The 16,268-nt window shown below is 43.1% G+C and overlaps 1 protein-coding gene and 1 long non-coding RNA gene across 4 annotated transcripts in view; one reads left to right on the top strand and one right to left on the bottom strand.

Moving 5' to 3' along the window:
• Window positions 1-2,914, bottom strand: part of NOL4 (nucleolar protein 4) — a 250,034-nt gene extending 247,120 nt beyond the window's left edge. Inside the window, exon 1 of one of the 3 annotated variants that reach the window (XM_045007418.1) lies at window positions 970-2,914. In XM_045007418.1, the coding sequence (XP_044863353.1) occupies window positions 970-1,236 (267 nt within the window). In that variant the 5' untranslated portion in view covers window positions 1,237-2,914. Of the gene's footprint in view, window positions 1-198; window positions 317-969 lie in introns of those variants that run through there. The other 2 variants (XM_045007419.1, XM_045007420.1) reach the window with 2 other exon arrangements.
• A 204-nt stretch (window positions 2,915-3,118) lies between these two features.
• Window positions 3,119-15,778, top strand: LOC123364922. The gene is made up of 5 exons (XR_006577357.1): window positions 3,119-3,213; window positions 4,412-4,495; window positions 10,327-10,440; window positions 14,210-14,277; window positions 15,610-15,778. It is a non-coding gene; the product is annotated as an uncharacterized LOC123364922 (long non-coding RNA).
• The last annotated feature ends 490 nt before the right edge of the window (window positions 15,779-16,268 follow it).

Here is a 16,268-nt window from a genome sequence, read left to right as displayed (position 1 = left end):
ATCCAGGAGCATATTCATTAGACCAGGATGAGATTTCAATGCAAAAGAAAATATTGTTTATCAAACCAAAATGCCAAAGCAGAGATAAAAGATTGCCTGTGTTTCCATCTTTAGATCCCCAAATAAGGAATCTAGATTCCCTGAGGTAGTTTAGAGGGGGGGAAATGATATATTAAAGAGTTCAATATGCAAACCTACTTGTAGCCAATAGTTCCCATCTTCTTAAATAGGAAATTCTGTAGCTCTTGCCACCACCAAGCATAATAGCTGCGCCGCTGTTAGAACTGCGTCTAGCTATTCAGATTCAGATCCTGGGAAGGCTGATGCTACTACTGGATGGCATCAATTGAGTTTAAGCTTTATAGCTGTGAGACTTGAGCAATCCCAGAAAGAGAAACAAAATCTACCATTTGGTCATGTGGAAACCTCTCTCTCTCTCTCTTTGTTGATCATCCTCTCCTCGCCTCCTTTAATAAAATAGCAACGCTCCAGAGTCATCAAGGCATATCCCTGCTGCTCTGTGTCTCAGGGGCTGTGGTCTAACAATAAAAAAAACCCGATATCCTGGGGAAGCCCCCAAATAAACGACCGGCGCCACATTTGGCTTTGTGCCAGTAAGGATACACCGTGCTCTATCGATCGCAATAGTATATTATGAAAATGTGCCGCTGTAAACGTAATCGTGTGGCCTTTATACAATGGCAAGACGCGACAGACACCACACAGCTAAGGGGCCGGGACAATAGCCCACCCCAAAATAACAGCATAGAGGAAGAGGGGGCAGTGGGGTGCATGATCCCTTTAAATAAAAAGGACCACAAAGCCCTAACCTGTGCATAATGTGACATGCAAATACAACATGGTGATGACTTAGGGGGAAAGAGAGAAACGGGCCAACTGTGGCTGTCCTCTCTCCCACTATAGGCTGCATTCGTCGACATATAACAAGGAAGACAATTCTCTACTAACCGTGGTTTTGACTGGCACGTACAGCACTTGCTTCCCTCTTCCACCGGCACCATTGACCTCGTCCGAATTGCCGAGCTGGAAGCCTTTAGATTTGACCCAGAATTTAAATTTGGCATTATCCGTGGAGCTCGATTCGGAGCCGTTCAGGAGCTGGACGATCCGGTCGTATTTTTTACGGGTCACCGTCTTGGTTTTCCCCGAGTCCCCGTAAGTCCTGAGACACCAGTCCTGAAACTGGCGGTACATGTCCCGGTCGCTGCTCTCCATAATCTCCTACGAGATACCACACACACACTACAAAACGGGCCGTGCCTGGATCTTCCAAACGTACTTTGCACCTGTTCGCCTAGTGCTCATGAAAAATGCATCCACCACCAAGATGGACTGAGAGGAGGTCCCGGTGCGAGCAGATCCCAGCTGATTTTTTTTGTTGTTGTTGGGGGCAGGGGGGTGGGTAGGGGGGCTAGCGATCAATTCAATAGTGTAGCAATGTTCTTGCTCATTTTTTTAACTGTGCCGGATCACAGAAGGCAAACGGGTCTCGTAGAGGCTTCTCTTATCCTTCTACTGTACGTGATCGCGCTCCAATATTGTGCAAGGCAGGACTATCCCAATGTCTCCAGTAGCGTCTACCCAGAGGGGTTTGATTTATAAATAATTAAAATCCTATCCCTTGGCTTAACAAAAAGAGAAAATAGAATATTGACTCGTATTCTTCTCTCATGCATCAGCTCCACCCGGCTGCACCGGGGATGGTGCAGGTGAAAAAACACCCTCCACCCCAGCCAACCCTCGTTGCTTTTTCAAAGGGTTTTCTGTGTCTGTCCTGGAGGACCGTGCCTCTCCTAAAGCAGCCTCTGTGCAGGATGGAGGAAACACTGAAGGGCAAATTGGCCTCTGTTCCCTGGCAGTTTTTGCCTTCAGATTTCTCTGCTTTGGGCGTTAAAGTACGAGAAAGAAAGAAAGTTCTTACCTGTTATTTTCCTTCCTAACAAATCCCATCCACATTTTTTATATTTTTATTTTTTAAAGCGGTCTGTGAAAATTTCACTTGCTCCTACTCAGTCCCATTGAATTTCAGATGCCCTAATAGGAATTCTGATTTGTTTATTTAAAATCCCAGCAGATGGAGGAAAAATATGTACAAGATATGATCAGATATTAGACCAAAGGAGAGAGATCAGTCCCAGGAGGATGTTGGTAAAGAAAAGAAGACGGCTGTCGGTTGGTCTGCCAGTTTAATAATGGTGCTCACACATGTAGGACTCCTCTGGTCTGGGGTTTCCTTGCTAAACTGGCTACAAGGCATTCAAGTAAGTTTGCGTATGGATACTTAATAGAACCCCCTTATTTTGTTAAGGGATCGATTTTTTTTCTCCCTTTGGCTTTGCCACAGTTTCAAGTCACCCCTGAGATTTCTGATCTCTCTCTTTTCCTCTACCACGTAATGAAGGACACCCCCTTCTCTGGTGAAAGTAGCCAAATTGTTAGCTCCTCTTGACGATCTTCCAAGGCAAATGCAGACTGCAGCTCCTCCATTCAATACCTATTTCCAGTCATTAAAAGGAACCGGGGAAGGGGAGTTCCCATCCTCCTCTCCCAGCGTCTGCAAGATCCCCTGTCTTAGACACACACACACACACTCCCACTCTCTGTCTCTGTGTGCTTCAACCCGTCCTGCTCCTGTTCAGCGCCTCTGCTAAACGGGCTGCCAGACAAGTGCACACACATTCCTGGTCCGTTTCACAGCCAGCATTTCCCCCTTTTTATATACGTATATATATTTGTTCTCCTCTGGTCTCCAGAACGAAAGCAAAGTGAAACGCCTCGGCCCCCTGGCGCACCGTGGAGCAGCCTTGTCCCAGGCAGGCACTTGCAAAATGGTCAGCCCCTCCTCCTCCTCCTCCTCCCAGGCTCGCTCTGTTCAGTGGCTCTATTGGAAGGTCTCGCGGCGGCTGGAGCCGGGACTGACAGCAGCAGCACAGGCTGAGGGAGAGCAAAGCTCCACACTAAACCGCTCTCCCCCCCGTCGCCCGCGCGCTGATTGGCCAGCGGGACAAAAGTTTCTGTGGAGACGGCTGAGCGGCTACGTGACGGACAGAATTGTCCCATTTAGGGATCCCGGGCAGTGCGCATGCTGCAGGCGGCAGCAGGTTACAGAACGCGGGGCAGGCGGGGCGGCCAGGCAGCAAGGTGGCGCAGGGAAGCAGAGGCGGCTGCAAGCACATCCTCAGCCAGAGCCAGGTGGGGGGATGCAAGGGGAGGGTTTCCATGGAGATTTCACCGAGTCCCCCCTCCCTTCTACACACACAGCAGATCAGCTGACACATCATTAGCTTAGGACCTAATTATTGCTTATTGGAGCAACAAATGAGAGAGAGGGCCAGCTGCAGGAGGCAGAGCGATTTTCCTTTGCACCCGGTGGACTAAGGCAGCGCTCAGCAGTCCCGGGTGGATTCTCATTAACTTGCAGGGTTCCCACAGAAGCGGGAGCAGCAGACCTCAGTCTGGCTGCACCGCCACCCACCCACCCACGTCCCTTTCTGCTTCTTATTTTAAAAAAATGCAAAAGTGATGAGGGAATATTTTGTCTCCAAAATAAACTGGCCTGTGAACCTGGTGTTAGCCCACAAGCCTGAGTGGCAGCCACATCTGGAGGAGGGCACTATAGCTGACACATCTGGAGGAGAGAGAGCAAATCCCAGCAGTTACCATTTAAAAGGGGATGCGGAGGCCTTTAGTGGATCAGTTTATCCATTTTGAAATAAAAGAAAAACTATTCTGGTTTTCTTTTCTTCTGTTTGAGTCTCTAGTTCACCCCCAGGAATCAGAGCAGCAGGATAGCTTCCGCCAGTTTGCTTGTTTCATCTTTGGGCAATGTAAGACCATCACCAAGAAAATCCTAATTAGTGGGCTTCTCCAGGCATTAGGACATTCTACACCACTCTCTTCACAGGTGCAAACTCCACAGAGACTCAGGAACTCCAACCTCCCCCTCCCCTTCCCCGGGTTCTGATTCATAGATTCCAAGGCCAGAAGGGACCATTGTAATCATCTCATCTGAATTCCTGTATAACAGGCCATAGAACTTCCCCAAAATAATTCCTAGAGCAGATCTTTTAGAAAAAGAGATGCGTCTCACTCTTCTGAGGCCCAAGCATAGTACAAATGCCCTAAATGAACACATGGACAAAACAGAAGCCACTACAAAGGATGTGGGATTGATTATCACAAATAACACTGTCAATAACTTCAGCTTCATGAGTCCACATTTCTGATATTGCTAATTTCCAGAAATGGAAGTAAATTGTCCCACGATTGATAGAGGACTAAGCCCAGGGGCAATGGAGGGTTACACCTCCTCTTTCTACACCCAATTGACCCAAGATAAATTTTACATTTTTAATTTCAAAGGTTTAATTTGTTGTTTATTTCTTAGCAGAAAGGGACACATGGCCTCAAATAGATTGTATTTGGGTTTCTAGCCACCACAGCCCTGGAAGGAACTAATGTTGAGTCTCCAGAGGTGAGATACTAGCCTTTATTGCTCCTCATCTCTTCTTGCTCAATGACTTGTGCAACCTGAAGGCAAGGTCCCTTTGAAAAGGGGCAATGATGGAGAGAATTCCCAGTATTCATATGTGTGGTAGAGCACCCCACTCTGGCCAGCCTATGACGAAATATTTCTAAATTAAAAAACGTTCATAAAGGCTCCAAGCACCACTTCTTCCATGTTGGCTAAATCTTGTGACATGCTGAGCTTGCTCAGCTCTCAATAAAGTTGTTAGGAGCTGACAGCCCTGCACTCCAGAGGATCAGGCCCAGTTCACTTGACGTTTTGGGAGTCCTGTTAATGCTACTCCTGTATACCATGACACTGTGTTTGCTTTGGGCGTTTATGTATAAAGCTACCATACTATATGCTCAGGCAAATCAAGGACAAGACTTTTGTTTAAAGGCAGGACTACTATCTAGCAGCATTAGAGAGTATTCCCAACACCATGCTTAGCATCCGTAGGATCTGGGAGGGCAGTCAGACATAGGGTGCTACTACATTAAAAACATGCTTGACATAAGGGGAAAGGACCATGAGAAAGTAGACAGAGGTACATAGAGAAGGAGAAAGACAGGCTGGGGGAAGAGACAGAGAAAAGTAGGACATGCACATAGGTCAATGAAGCCCATGATTTTTTATTGGCCACTGGCCCAAAAGTCATCGTGACAGCCCTGTTTAACACAGGTTGAATACAGGACTCGTGTGACCATTGCAGGAACTGTGTGACAGACACCACAATGGAATTGCTACCAAGAAGTAGAGAGTTGGAAATAGAGAGCACCTCATTAGAACTTTGGTCAGCAGATTTTAAGGGAAGTAATATTGTTTTAATTAGGGCTGTCAAGCGAGTAAAAAAATTAATCGCAATTAATCGCATGATTAAAAAAAATTGCGTGATTAAACAATAATAGAATACCATTTATTTAAATATTTTTTGATGTTTTCTACATTTTCAAATATATTGATTTCAATTACAACACAATACAAAGTGTACAGTGCTCACTTTATATTATTTTTATTACAAATATTTGCACTGAAAAAAACAAAAGAAATAGTATTTTTCAATTCACCTAATACAAGTACTGTAGAGAAATCTCTTTATCATGAAAGTTGAACTTACAAATGTAGAATTATGTACAAAAAAAACCCTGCATTCAAAAATAAATCAATGTAAAACTTTAGAGCCTACAAATCCAATCAGTCCTACTTCTTGTTCAGCCAATCGCTCAGACAAACAAGTTTGTTTACATTTGCAGAAGATAATGCTGCCTGCTTCATGTTTACAATGTAACCTGAAAGTGAGGACAGGTGTTTGCATGGCACTGTTGTAGCCGGCGTTGCAAGATATTTACATGCCAGATGTGGTAAAGATCCCTATGTCCCTTGATGTCTCAACTACCATTCCACAGGACATGCATCCATGCTGATGATGGGCTCTGCTCGATAATGATCCAAAGTAGTGCAGACCGATGCATGTTCATTTTCATCATCTGAGTCAGATGCCACCAGCAGAAGGTTGATTTTCTTTTTTTGGTGTTTCAGGTTCTGTAGTTTCTGCATCAGACTGTTGCTCTTTTAAGACTTCTGAAAGCTTTCGCCACACCTCATCCCTCTCAGATTTTGGAAGGCACTTCAGATTCTTAAATCTTCGGTCGAGTGCTGTAGCTATCTTTAGAAATTTCACATTGGTATCTTCTTTGCATTTTGTCAAATTTGCAGTGAAAGTGTTCTGAAAATGAACAACATGTGCTGGGTCATCATCCAAGACTGCTATAACATGAAATATATGGTAGAATCAGGGCCGGCTCTAGGCTTTTTGCCGCCCCAAGCAAAAAAATTTTTGTCTGCCCCCCACCCCAGCCTTGGGCTCTCACCCCCGCACACCAGTGCCCTCCCCCACCTGCACCCCCTGCCACCTCAGCCCTGGGATCCCCTCCACCAGTGCTGACTCCGCCTGCTCCCCCCTCGCCTCCAGCCGGTCCGGCGCTGGCAGGGTTGGGGTAAACAGCAGGGCTCCCAGGCCGCACCTCAGCCCAGGGTCCCTCCAGCTGGGACTCCCGCCTCCAGGACCGGCGAGGACCCAGGAGGGCAGAGCCAGGGGACTGCCCCGGCAGGGGGCTGAGGAGCTGGGGCAGAGTAGCCCCAGAGGGAGCGAAGCCCCAGAGAGCGGGACACGGGCCCCGCACAGCAGCACTCTGCCCTCTATGGCCCCACTGCTGCTGCTTCTGGCCGCCCTGCCACAGTGCCTGGGCAGCTCGGGCTGCTTCGCCCAGCCCCGGCTGCAGTGCTGGGGGGCGGCCACCCTGCAGCACCTGCAGGTGTGTCCATGTGCCCCGCGGGGCAGCCCCCAGCCCAAGTGTCCCCCACTCAGAACCTGCCCAGCCCAGCCACAAGGTGCAGGTACTGCACCTGCTCCCCTGCGGCATGAAGTGCAGTGGTCCCAGGGCGCCCCCCGCACATGACACACTGCTGCTTCCAGGGCTGGCTCTAGGCTTTTGCCACCCAAAGCAAAAAAAAAAAAAAGATGGCCGGAATGCACCCCTGAAAATGTGCCGCCCCAAGCAGGTGCTTGGTTTGTTGGTGCCTAGAGCCAGCCCTGGGCAGAATGTGGATAAAACAGAGCAGGAGACATACAATTCTCCCCCAAGGAGTTCAGTCACAAATTTAATTGACACATTCTTTTTTTAACAAGCATTATCAGCATGGACGCATGTCCTCTGGAATGGTGGCTAAAGCATGAAGAGGCATCTGAATCTTTAGCGCATGTCACAAAAATATCTTGCTACGCCAACTACAACAGTGCCATGTGAATGCCTGTTCTCACTTTCAGGTGACACTGTAATTAAGAAATGGGCACCATTATCTCCCGTAAATGTAAACAAACTTGTTTCTCTTAGCGATTGGCTGTACAAGAAGTAGGACTGAGTGGACTTGTAGGCTCTAAAGTTTTACATTATTTTGTTTTTGAGTGCAGTTATGTAACAAAAAAACCTACATTTGTAAGTTGCACTTTCATGATAAAGAGATTGCACTACAGTACTTGTATGAGGTTAATTGAAAAATGCTATTTCTTTGGTTTATCATTTTTACAATGCAAATATTTGTAATAAAAAATAATATAAAGTGAGCACTGTACACTTTGTATTCTGTGTTGTAATTGAAATTGATATATTTGAAAATGTAGAAGAACATCCAGAATATTTAATAAATTTCAGTTGATATTCTGTTGTTTAACCGTACGATTAATCGCAATTAATTTTTTAAGTCACGATTATTTTTTGAGTTAATCACATGAGTTAATTGCGATTAATTGACAGCCCTAGTTTTAATGTTAATCCATATTTGGAAAAAGTGTCATAAGACAGGCATGACTGCCTTGCTTACCTGTACTGAGACATGATTCTTCTCAAAACCATCTCCTGCTGGGTGCTTCTAGATCACACTGACATCATATTATGCTTGTCTCTGAAGCCAGGTCGCAGAGAAGTGGAGGTCAGGAAAAAAGTGACATACCCACAGGTGATGCTTGAGACGTGCGTACCATGTTACACTCAATGTTAAAGAGAGTTGCAGGGCCACAGTACAAGGGGAAATAATGATACTATATCCAGGAGTACTACTTCAGACAGGGATCCTGTAAAAGGGCTGATCCTGCTCTCACTGGAGACAAATTCCCATTGACTTCAGTGGGAGCAGGATCATGCCCTAAGTGACCAAAAATACTATTAATTGGGTGGAACAATGGAAAGAGGTGAGAAAAACATGAGCAGGCCAGTTCCAACAATGGGATTAGATGGTGAGTATGAACCATCACTGAATTTAACCAAATGGATGTTTCTGTTTTGATTTACTATTAGGTTTTATGATTCACATCCAGTGTTTGATGTAATAATTTTATTTATTAGTTGCAGGGAGGTAGCACCTAGAAGTCTCAGTTATGGACCCAGATCTCATTATGATATGCAGTATATAATGCCATAACAAAAAGTCCCTGACACAAAGACTTTACAATCTAAATAGTGTGAATTTTAGGGCCTATAGATCAGCATATACCGGTATATGTATATATGCCATTGATTTCAGTGGGGATTATTGATGCACTTGGAATACAGGATCAGGCCCTGATTTTTAAATCGCCACAAGGAGTTTCTGAAACTAAGACTTTAAGGTTTATCTGGATTAGAAAAAGTGAATGAAGTTAGGTAAAACCTTTTACTTTGATTTAGCTGTTCATATTGTAGGCTTAGCTTCCCCTGATCTGACCTCAACCACTTTCCCTAATCTAGAGAAACCCTATGGCGGTGGTTCTCAAACTTTTGTACTGGTGACCCCTTTTACATAGCAAGCCTCTGAGTGTGACCCCCTTTATAAATTAAAACAGTTTTTATATTTAACATTATTATAAATGCTGGCGGCAAAGCGGGGTTTGGGGGTGGAGTCTGACCGCTCAGGACTCCCAATGCAATAACCTTGCTGACCCCCTGAGGGGTCATGACCCCCAGTTTGAGAACCCCTGCCCTATGGGTTTAATAAATTGGGGAAAACAAGTGGAATTTCATTTGTGCTGCTGAAGACTTTTTTCTGTCAAGGTTAATATGAACAAGTATCCTTGCAATGGAAAGGGCTAGAATTTTCATTGAATTAAAGTTTGGATTCTTTACAAAGAAATGGAATCCATTTATTTCAGAAATTCTTAAAACCTCCTCCCTTCCCCACAATCACATGAACTTTAAGATTTTAGCATCCTGTTGAGCAGGGGCCAGAAAAATCCATAGATTCTGTAGACTAAGGGGTTTGTTGTTGGTTTGGTTTTGTTTTGTTTTGCTGTGTTCTACAGATCCTAGGTTTTCCTTGTTTTAGAAAATCTAAGTTTCTAGTCCTTCTGGTTGCAAAGATAGCTTTCATACAGTAGATCAATGTACTGCTGTAGTGTTTGCTCTTTAGCCAGACTGAAACAATATAGCACCAGCAGATGTGTGACCTCTCCCATTTATTGTAGTGAAGCATTAACCACAAAACAGTGTTTTGACCATTTAAAGTGCCTCCTATGCACAAAACTGTTACAGGGATTCTAAAATAAAGCATTTACAATTTATAAATATTGCCTATTGGGAACTATGAACATGAACTGCTATGTAGCAGTCCATTAAAGCACAGAGAATGAAGAGTGAATGAGTGACGCCTGGTGTCTTTCACTGATGTTCTAGTATCTAGAGATGGTAACTCTAGCACACTAGTATGGCAAGATACTCGTGGTGCTAGAGTTATGATTCAGGACACATTTTCAGGCATTTTTAAACTTTCTGATGAAGGAAAAGACTTTTGTCTGAAAGCTTTCATCCTTGTTCTGCCAAAAGAAGAATGTCTGGGAAACATTTGATCATGTTATTACATGCTGTTTGGCACTTTGAGTTAGCAGAGTGCAAGAAAAGGCATTTTAAGAAATTTCTCAGAAGTTTTATTTTGTCTTAGTCAATGGAAAATTGTTTCATTTTAACATTTTAAACTTGCCCTTTTTCTGAGACTCAGTGGAAATGCTGTCCTCAGTAAGGAAAACTTAGCTAAACTGAGCAAAGATTGGTTTAGTTATAAAGGAGCTATAACTAATTGGAAATAATGTACTTTAAACTGTGTACATACTACCACCTCCTCAAGAGGGTTCTAATGGAAGACTATTGCCACATGTTTTATAATCTGATGATCACTATAACAATGATGACATGCAGTTCTAACTTTGTAGAGAGAGTCATTGCTTACATACAGCTTGTGATTGCTCACATATGTAATCATTCTGGTCTCAGGTGCATGGTGAAATTCACTGAACATTGAATTAAACAAACATAACTATATTTGGGGAGGTATACCTCTAATGCTACAAAACTTGCAACAAAAAAGAAGCCCTACTCCTAACTATGGTAAGTAACCTATCACATAAAATTAGCCTCTGTTCCAGATAGCTATTGTGATGCCAATTTTTAAAAAAAGGCTCCTGAGGTGATCCTGTCAATTACAGGCTGGTAAGCCTAGCTTCAGTACCATGCAATGGGTTGAAATTATAGTAAGGAACAGAATTATCAGACACATATGAACACAATATGTCAGGGAAGAGTCAACATAGCTTTGGTAAAGGGGAATCATGCCTCACTAATCTATTAGAATTCTTTGAGAGGGTCAACAAACATGTGGACAAGGGTGATCCAGTGGATATAGTGAACTTGGACTTTCAGAAAGCTTTTGACAATGTCCCTCACCAAAGGCTCTTAGGCAAAGTAAGCAGTCATAGTATAAGAGGGAAGGTCCTCTCTTGGACCAGTAACTGGGTAAAACACAGGAAACAAAGGGTAGGAATAAATGGTCAGTTTTCAGAATGGAGAGAGGTAAATAGTGGTGTCCCCAAGGGATCTGTACTGGGACCAGTATTTTCAACATATTCACAAATGATCTGAAAAAAAGGGTAAACAGTGAGGTTGAAAAGTTTGCAGATTATACAAAATTACTCAAAAATTTTAAATCCAGAACAGACCGCAAAGAGTTAAAAAGAGATCTCACAAAACTGGGTGACTGGGCAACAAAATGGCAGATGAAATTCAACATTGATAAAGGCAAAATAATGTACATTGGAAAACATAATCCCAATTATAGATACAAAACGATGGAGTCTAAATTAGCTGTTACCACTCAAGAAAGAGATCTTGGAATTATTGTGAATAGTTTTCTAAAAATATCCGCTCAATGTTCAATGTCAGTCAAAAATCTAAGAGAATGTTAGGAACCATTAGGAAAGGGGTAGATAATAAGAGAGAAAATATAATGCTACTATATAAATCCATGGTACTTCCACACCTGGAATACTGTGTGCAGTTCTGGTCGCCCCGTCTCATAAAAGATATATTGGAAATGGTACAGAGAAGGGCAACAAAAATGAATAAAGGTACGGAACGGCTTCCATATGAGGAGAGATTAAAAAGACTGGGACTGTTCAACTTGGAAAAGACGACTATGGACAGATACGATAGAGGTCTATAAAATCATGAATGTGTGGAGAAAGTGAATAGGGAAGTGTTATTTAACCCCTCACCTAACAAAAGTACCAGGGGTTGCCCGATGAAATTAACAGGCAGCAGATTTAAACAAACAGAAGGAAGTAACTTCTTCACACAACACACACTCAACCTGTGGAACTTTTTGCCAAGAGATCTTGTGAAGTTCTGGATTCAGAAAAGAATTACATAAGTTCATGGAGGATAGATCCACCAATGGCTATTAGCCAAGTTGGTCAAGGATGCAATCCCATGCTCTGGGTGTCCTTAGGCCTCTGACTGCCAGATGCTGGGACTGGAAAACAGCAGATGGATCACTTGATGATAGCCATGTTCTGTTAATTTGCTTTGAAGCATCTGGCATTGGCCACTGTCAAAAACATCTTCAATCAGCCTTTCAAGCCCTGGATCTCCCCACAGGTGCAGTGTTTCAGGTTAATTGGCCTAATTTACCTGTTATGCCTTATCTGGGTTGAACACCCCATCACACAAAACTTTACATATTTCTTTTTCCTCATGCTTTATTACTTTGGATATTTGCATTAAAACCGGATCTTTATTTAAGAGTTCCTGTTTCTTATTTATCATAATTAGTTGTTGTAGAAATGACTGTGATATCACATATGGAGGGTTCTGATGGCTTCACATGAGAGATATATGGGAGGAACAGATGACCTTTTAAGAAACTAAGCTCTTGTTTTCATGCAAATATCCTTGTTTAGTTAGTAATAAAGGATGAAGGAAAGGAGTAAATATATGGCGTACAGCATAGCAGAAATGTTTCAAATACAAATACCTTTAAGGTTAGCAGATGGCATCAGCTGCTCTTTAAGGTTATAATACTGCTTTACCTTTATTTTAGCACCCTGCATTCTAAAGGATGGGTTGTGTATACACTGACTAGACTTTTTTCACTTAAAATTTCTACCATTGCGAGCACCAGTACATCTCCAAACAGCAGTAGCATTAATGTAGACCAGCCACTGGAATGTAAGCCACTCTGTTGTCCAACTCAGCAGATCTAGAAGGCACAATGGTTAAAGTGCTGGCATTCTGGCTATACTAGCATTCCCAATGTTCCTACCACAAGTGGAGCTGCACTGCTTGGAAATTTTACAGAAAAAGTTTAGCGGGGATATGGCTATACAGTGATGACTTCAACCACCACTGAAATGCAGCCAGCTCTGGGGTGGAATGTGATAGCTGTTTAACACAAAATAACAGTATACAATAATTTAGGACATGAAGTAAAGAAAAAGAATAGACTTGCAGGGGTAATTCAAGTAGACAAAATGGTTAATTGCTCAACTTGGAATATTTGGCCAGACCACTGGGGCATTACAATACACTATTGATCTTGGGGCGGGAGGGTTAAATGCCATGTTTTCTTAAATGAGTTAAAGTTATCAGGACCACAATTTTGCATCTCATCCAAAAGAGACCTTCAACAGTACAGAGCCCCCTACCCCGCCCCCACACACAGTGTATGAGTATTGCTTTTATACAGAAGAATGAGCATCTCCTCTAATTACAAATGCTTCTTCCTTCAGTAGTTGGGTTTACTTGGGAAGTCACCCATCCAGATGCTTGACCTGCCCTGATCCTGCTTTGCTTGTGAAATCCACTGAAAACACTTTCCAAGTCATGGCCCTGCAGGTTTAAGATAAGCTCACCATATTTTTTTTTTTAATTAAAGGGCTGGGAAAGTTTTGTGGTGACATTTTTAGGGTCACAGAATGGTCATACAAAAGTACCCTTTGAAAATAATTGTTTGATGATATCACTGTTGCCACAGTCAAACTCAGTGACATGTGCATGGTGTTTTTGAGTGGAGGGTTTTTCCCAATAACATGGTGTTCTGAATGAGGGTATCATGAAGACACTGACTCTCTTTTTAACATTCACTTTGAGCAAAAATGAACAGAATTAATAGTATCTGCCCTCATTTGATTTTTCTCTTCACTCCAAACACTGTTTACCACGCTGAACACTTGTTCACTAGACTCTTTGTTCCTGTTAAACACAGAGCAATTTCCATTCCCTATAGCACTGCGTCTTGAACACACACTTTGTAATTATTTAAAAAAACAAATTGACTGAATGAAAAATTTGGATATTTCAGGTATCCTGAAAGAAGTTCTCAAGACATTAGAAGAAAAAACAGGGCAGATAAAACCAGGATGTGCAGTCACATTAGTTTATGGGAAATTAGGTAGAGTTGGCCCAGGCATGAGAATCCTGATTTCTCAGGCCATGTCTGCACAACAAAGCTTTGCTGGAATAGCTATACCAGTCAGGAGCGTGAAGGTGTGATCCCTGACCAACATACCTGCACCAGAAAAATCCTAGTGTAGATGCAGTTACATGAGCAAAACTGCACTTTTATGGTTTTATTTCACGCAGAATAGCTGCAATAAACAGTATCGGCAAAAGTGCAGCTTTGCCAGTAGAAGCAGCTTCCACTGTAGGAATACATTATATGCCAGTACAGCTATACCAGCAAAGCACTCCTAGGGCTTGTCTACACTTACTGGGGGGATCGACGAGCAGCAATTGATGCATTGGCGGTCGATTTAGTGGATCTAATGAAGACCTGGTAAATTGACTGCAGATCACTCTCCCGTTAACTCCTGTACTCCACCAGATCAAGAAGAGTAGGGGGAGTCAACAGGAGAGAGTCTCCCGTCGACATCGCATAGTATGGACCCCGTGGTAAGTAGATCTAACCGACGTTGATTTGAGTGACGCTATTCACATCACTCAAATCGCATAGCCTAGATCGCATTTCCCCTGTAGAGTACACAAGGCCCTAGTGTAGACCTGGCCTCATTACTTATACCTCTGATATTTCACTTTCTAACTTCTCAGTAACCTCATTGTGGGGCCCCAACACCTCCAGAAGGGTCTCTGCAGGGTCCTGTCCATCATTTAATTAAATGCTTACATGGTGTAGGATGTGCAGTACAGTACAAGTTGTACAGCCTCGGAGCTCACAGCATGTAAATTCAGTGGTGGAGGAGCCTGAAATAAAGGCATATCAGAGGTGCTTCTGCTAGTACTTCCTCCAGAGACGTGAAAATAGAGGCAACCCATCCCCCTGCCACCTCAGCCCTCAAAAAAGAACTACTACCAATAGGGGAGAAAGGCTGAAGTACAGATGGAGGGAGTTAGAGGCTGTTTTAAGAGAACTATAACTAGGAAGTTGTCAGGATTCAAGGAGTTGGGACTGACTGTCAGAGGGTCACATGGCCCTCAAGAAACTTCAGGTAAGCACCTCATCCCACAGTTCAAGAGTAGTGGAGAGCAGAGGCCACAGGGAGCTGGTTGTGGTTCCCTAATCATTGGCCAACTAGCCCCTGCAGTAGTTAAAGACCCAAGGAGTCTACTCTACCTTCTTCCACTTAGCATAAAGTCTGTAAATGACTACAGTACATAGGAATTACATAGTATCCCTTTCAATAATTTCTAGTCTGCTAGTGGCCCTCTCTGTGGCCTAGGCTTAGAAGCCTATCAGAGTAGCATTGTGTATATGGAGCTAGGCCATTGCATTTTTTTATTGTTAGGAAACATGGTTATTTAGCCCTACTATACCCATGTGGTTCCTTTATATTACTTTTGAGCAAGACCCAGTGACCTTACACCAACAGCAGAAGTGTAGTTGAAGTCTCTCTGCCCCACCGTGTCCTTCTTGGCCACATCCTACTGCCACAATGCCTTTTACATGCTGCCTCCCTCCCCGTCCTCTGGGAAAGGGGGCAGCCGAAGCAGGAGGCAGTAAAGTCGCCTTTGCAAGTTTTGCATCTAAGAGTCCTCCTAAGCAAAGGGAATACTCCAATGACAATTTCCAACCATTTTAAGGCTACAAAAGCAATGCAAAGTGGCTTTAGCAGAAAAGGCATGCTGGTGCCCTATGTTCTGGATCTTTATCTGAAAAAAGTCTACAAGGAAACTTTTGAACTTTGTCCATCACTGCTAAAGACTGCATGTTAAGTAATATTTAAAATACAGAGTTCTCGCATGTCATTTGGTTTTCTTTCTTCCCAGAGGAAAAGAAAAGCCCAGTGGAGTAAAAGTAGCTTGCTAGCTGGGACCCTAAAAATTGCTCAGTAAGAATTCTCAGTTCCTCTCATCGCTAAGCTTGAAATTTAAAAATGTCAGTATTTTAATTTCTGATTATGATGCTGCCTTTGTAATGACCACACGCTGTTTCGAACACATGTTGAACTTTGCACTGTTTCACTCCACGTATTTGCATATTATTTCTATTGTATTTTACATAATGGAGTTTATGAAAGTGAAATTGGAGCTATTTGTACTTTAAACAATAATTTTACAAACCAGAAGTGTGTTTTGTTTTCTGAAATTGATATCTCATCTCAAATAAATACAGTGATAAAAATGTGTTCATGTGTGAAAAAAACATATGCAGTATTCAAATTCTGCACAATTTGTTATGCAATTACTATAGTCTACATAAGTGCTTTTTCAACAGGGGGAACTTTATTCATCACAATACACCAACAATTTCACAGAGCAAAACATGCTGGGGGGTAGGCATGCTGGGGCTTTGTGGTGAGAGATGTGAATCAGCATAGGCAGGATGGCTCTCAGGGGCTACTGCTGTTTTTTTAAAAAGGAGAAGTGTCCATCCCAGTGTAGCACTAATTGCTATTCTTCTTCGGCTATCCCTCAATGTGAGGATG

This window comes from Mauremys mutica, chromosome 2, assembly GCF_020497125.1.
Source record: "Mauremys mutica isolate MM-2020 ecotype Southern chromosome 2, ASM2049712v1, whole genome shotgun sequence".
NCBI classification, from domain to species: domain Eukaryota; kingdom Metazoa; phylum Chordata; order Testudines; family Geoemydidae; genus Mauremys; species Mauremys mutica.
The sequence above is the reverse complement of the archived record's forward strand: the minus strand, read 5'-3'. Positions and strand labels throughout refer to the sequence as shown.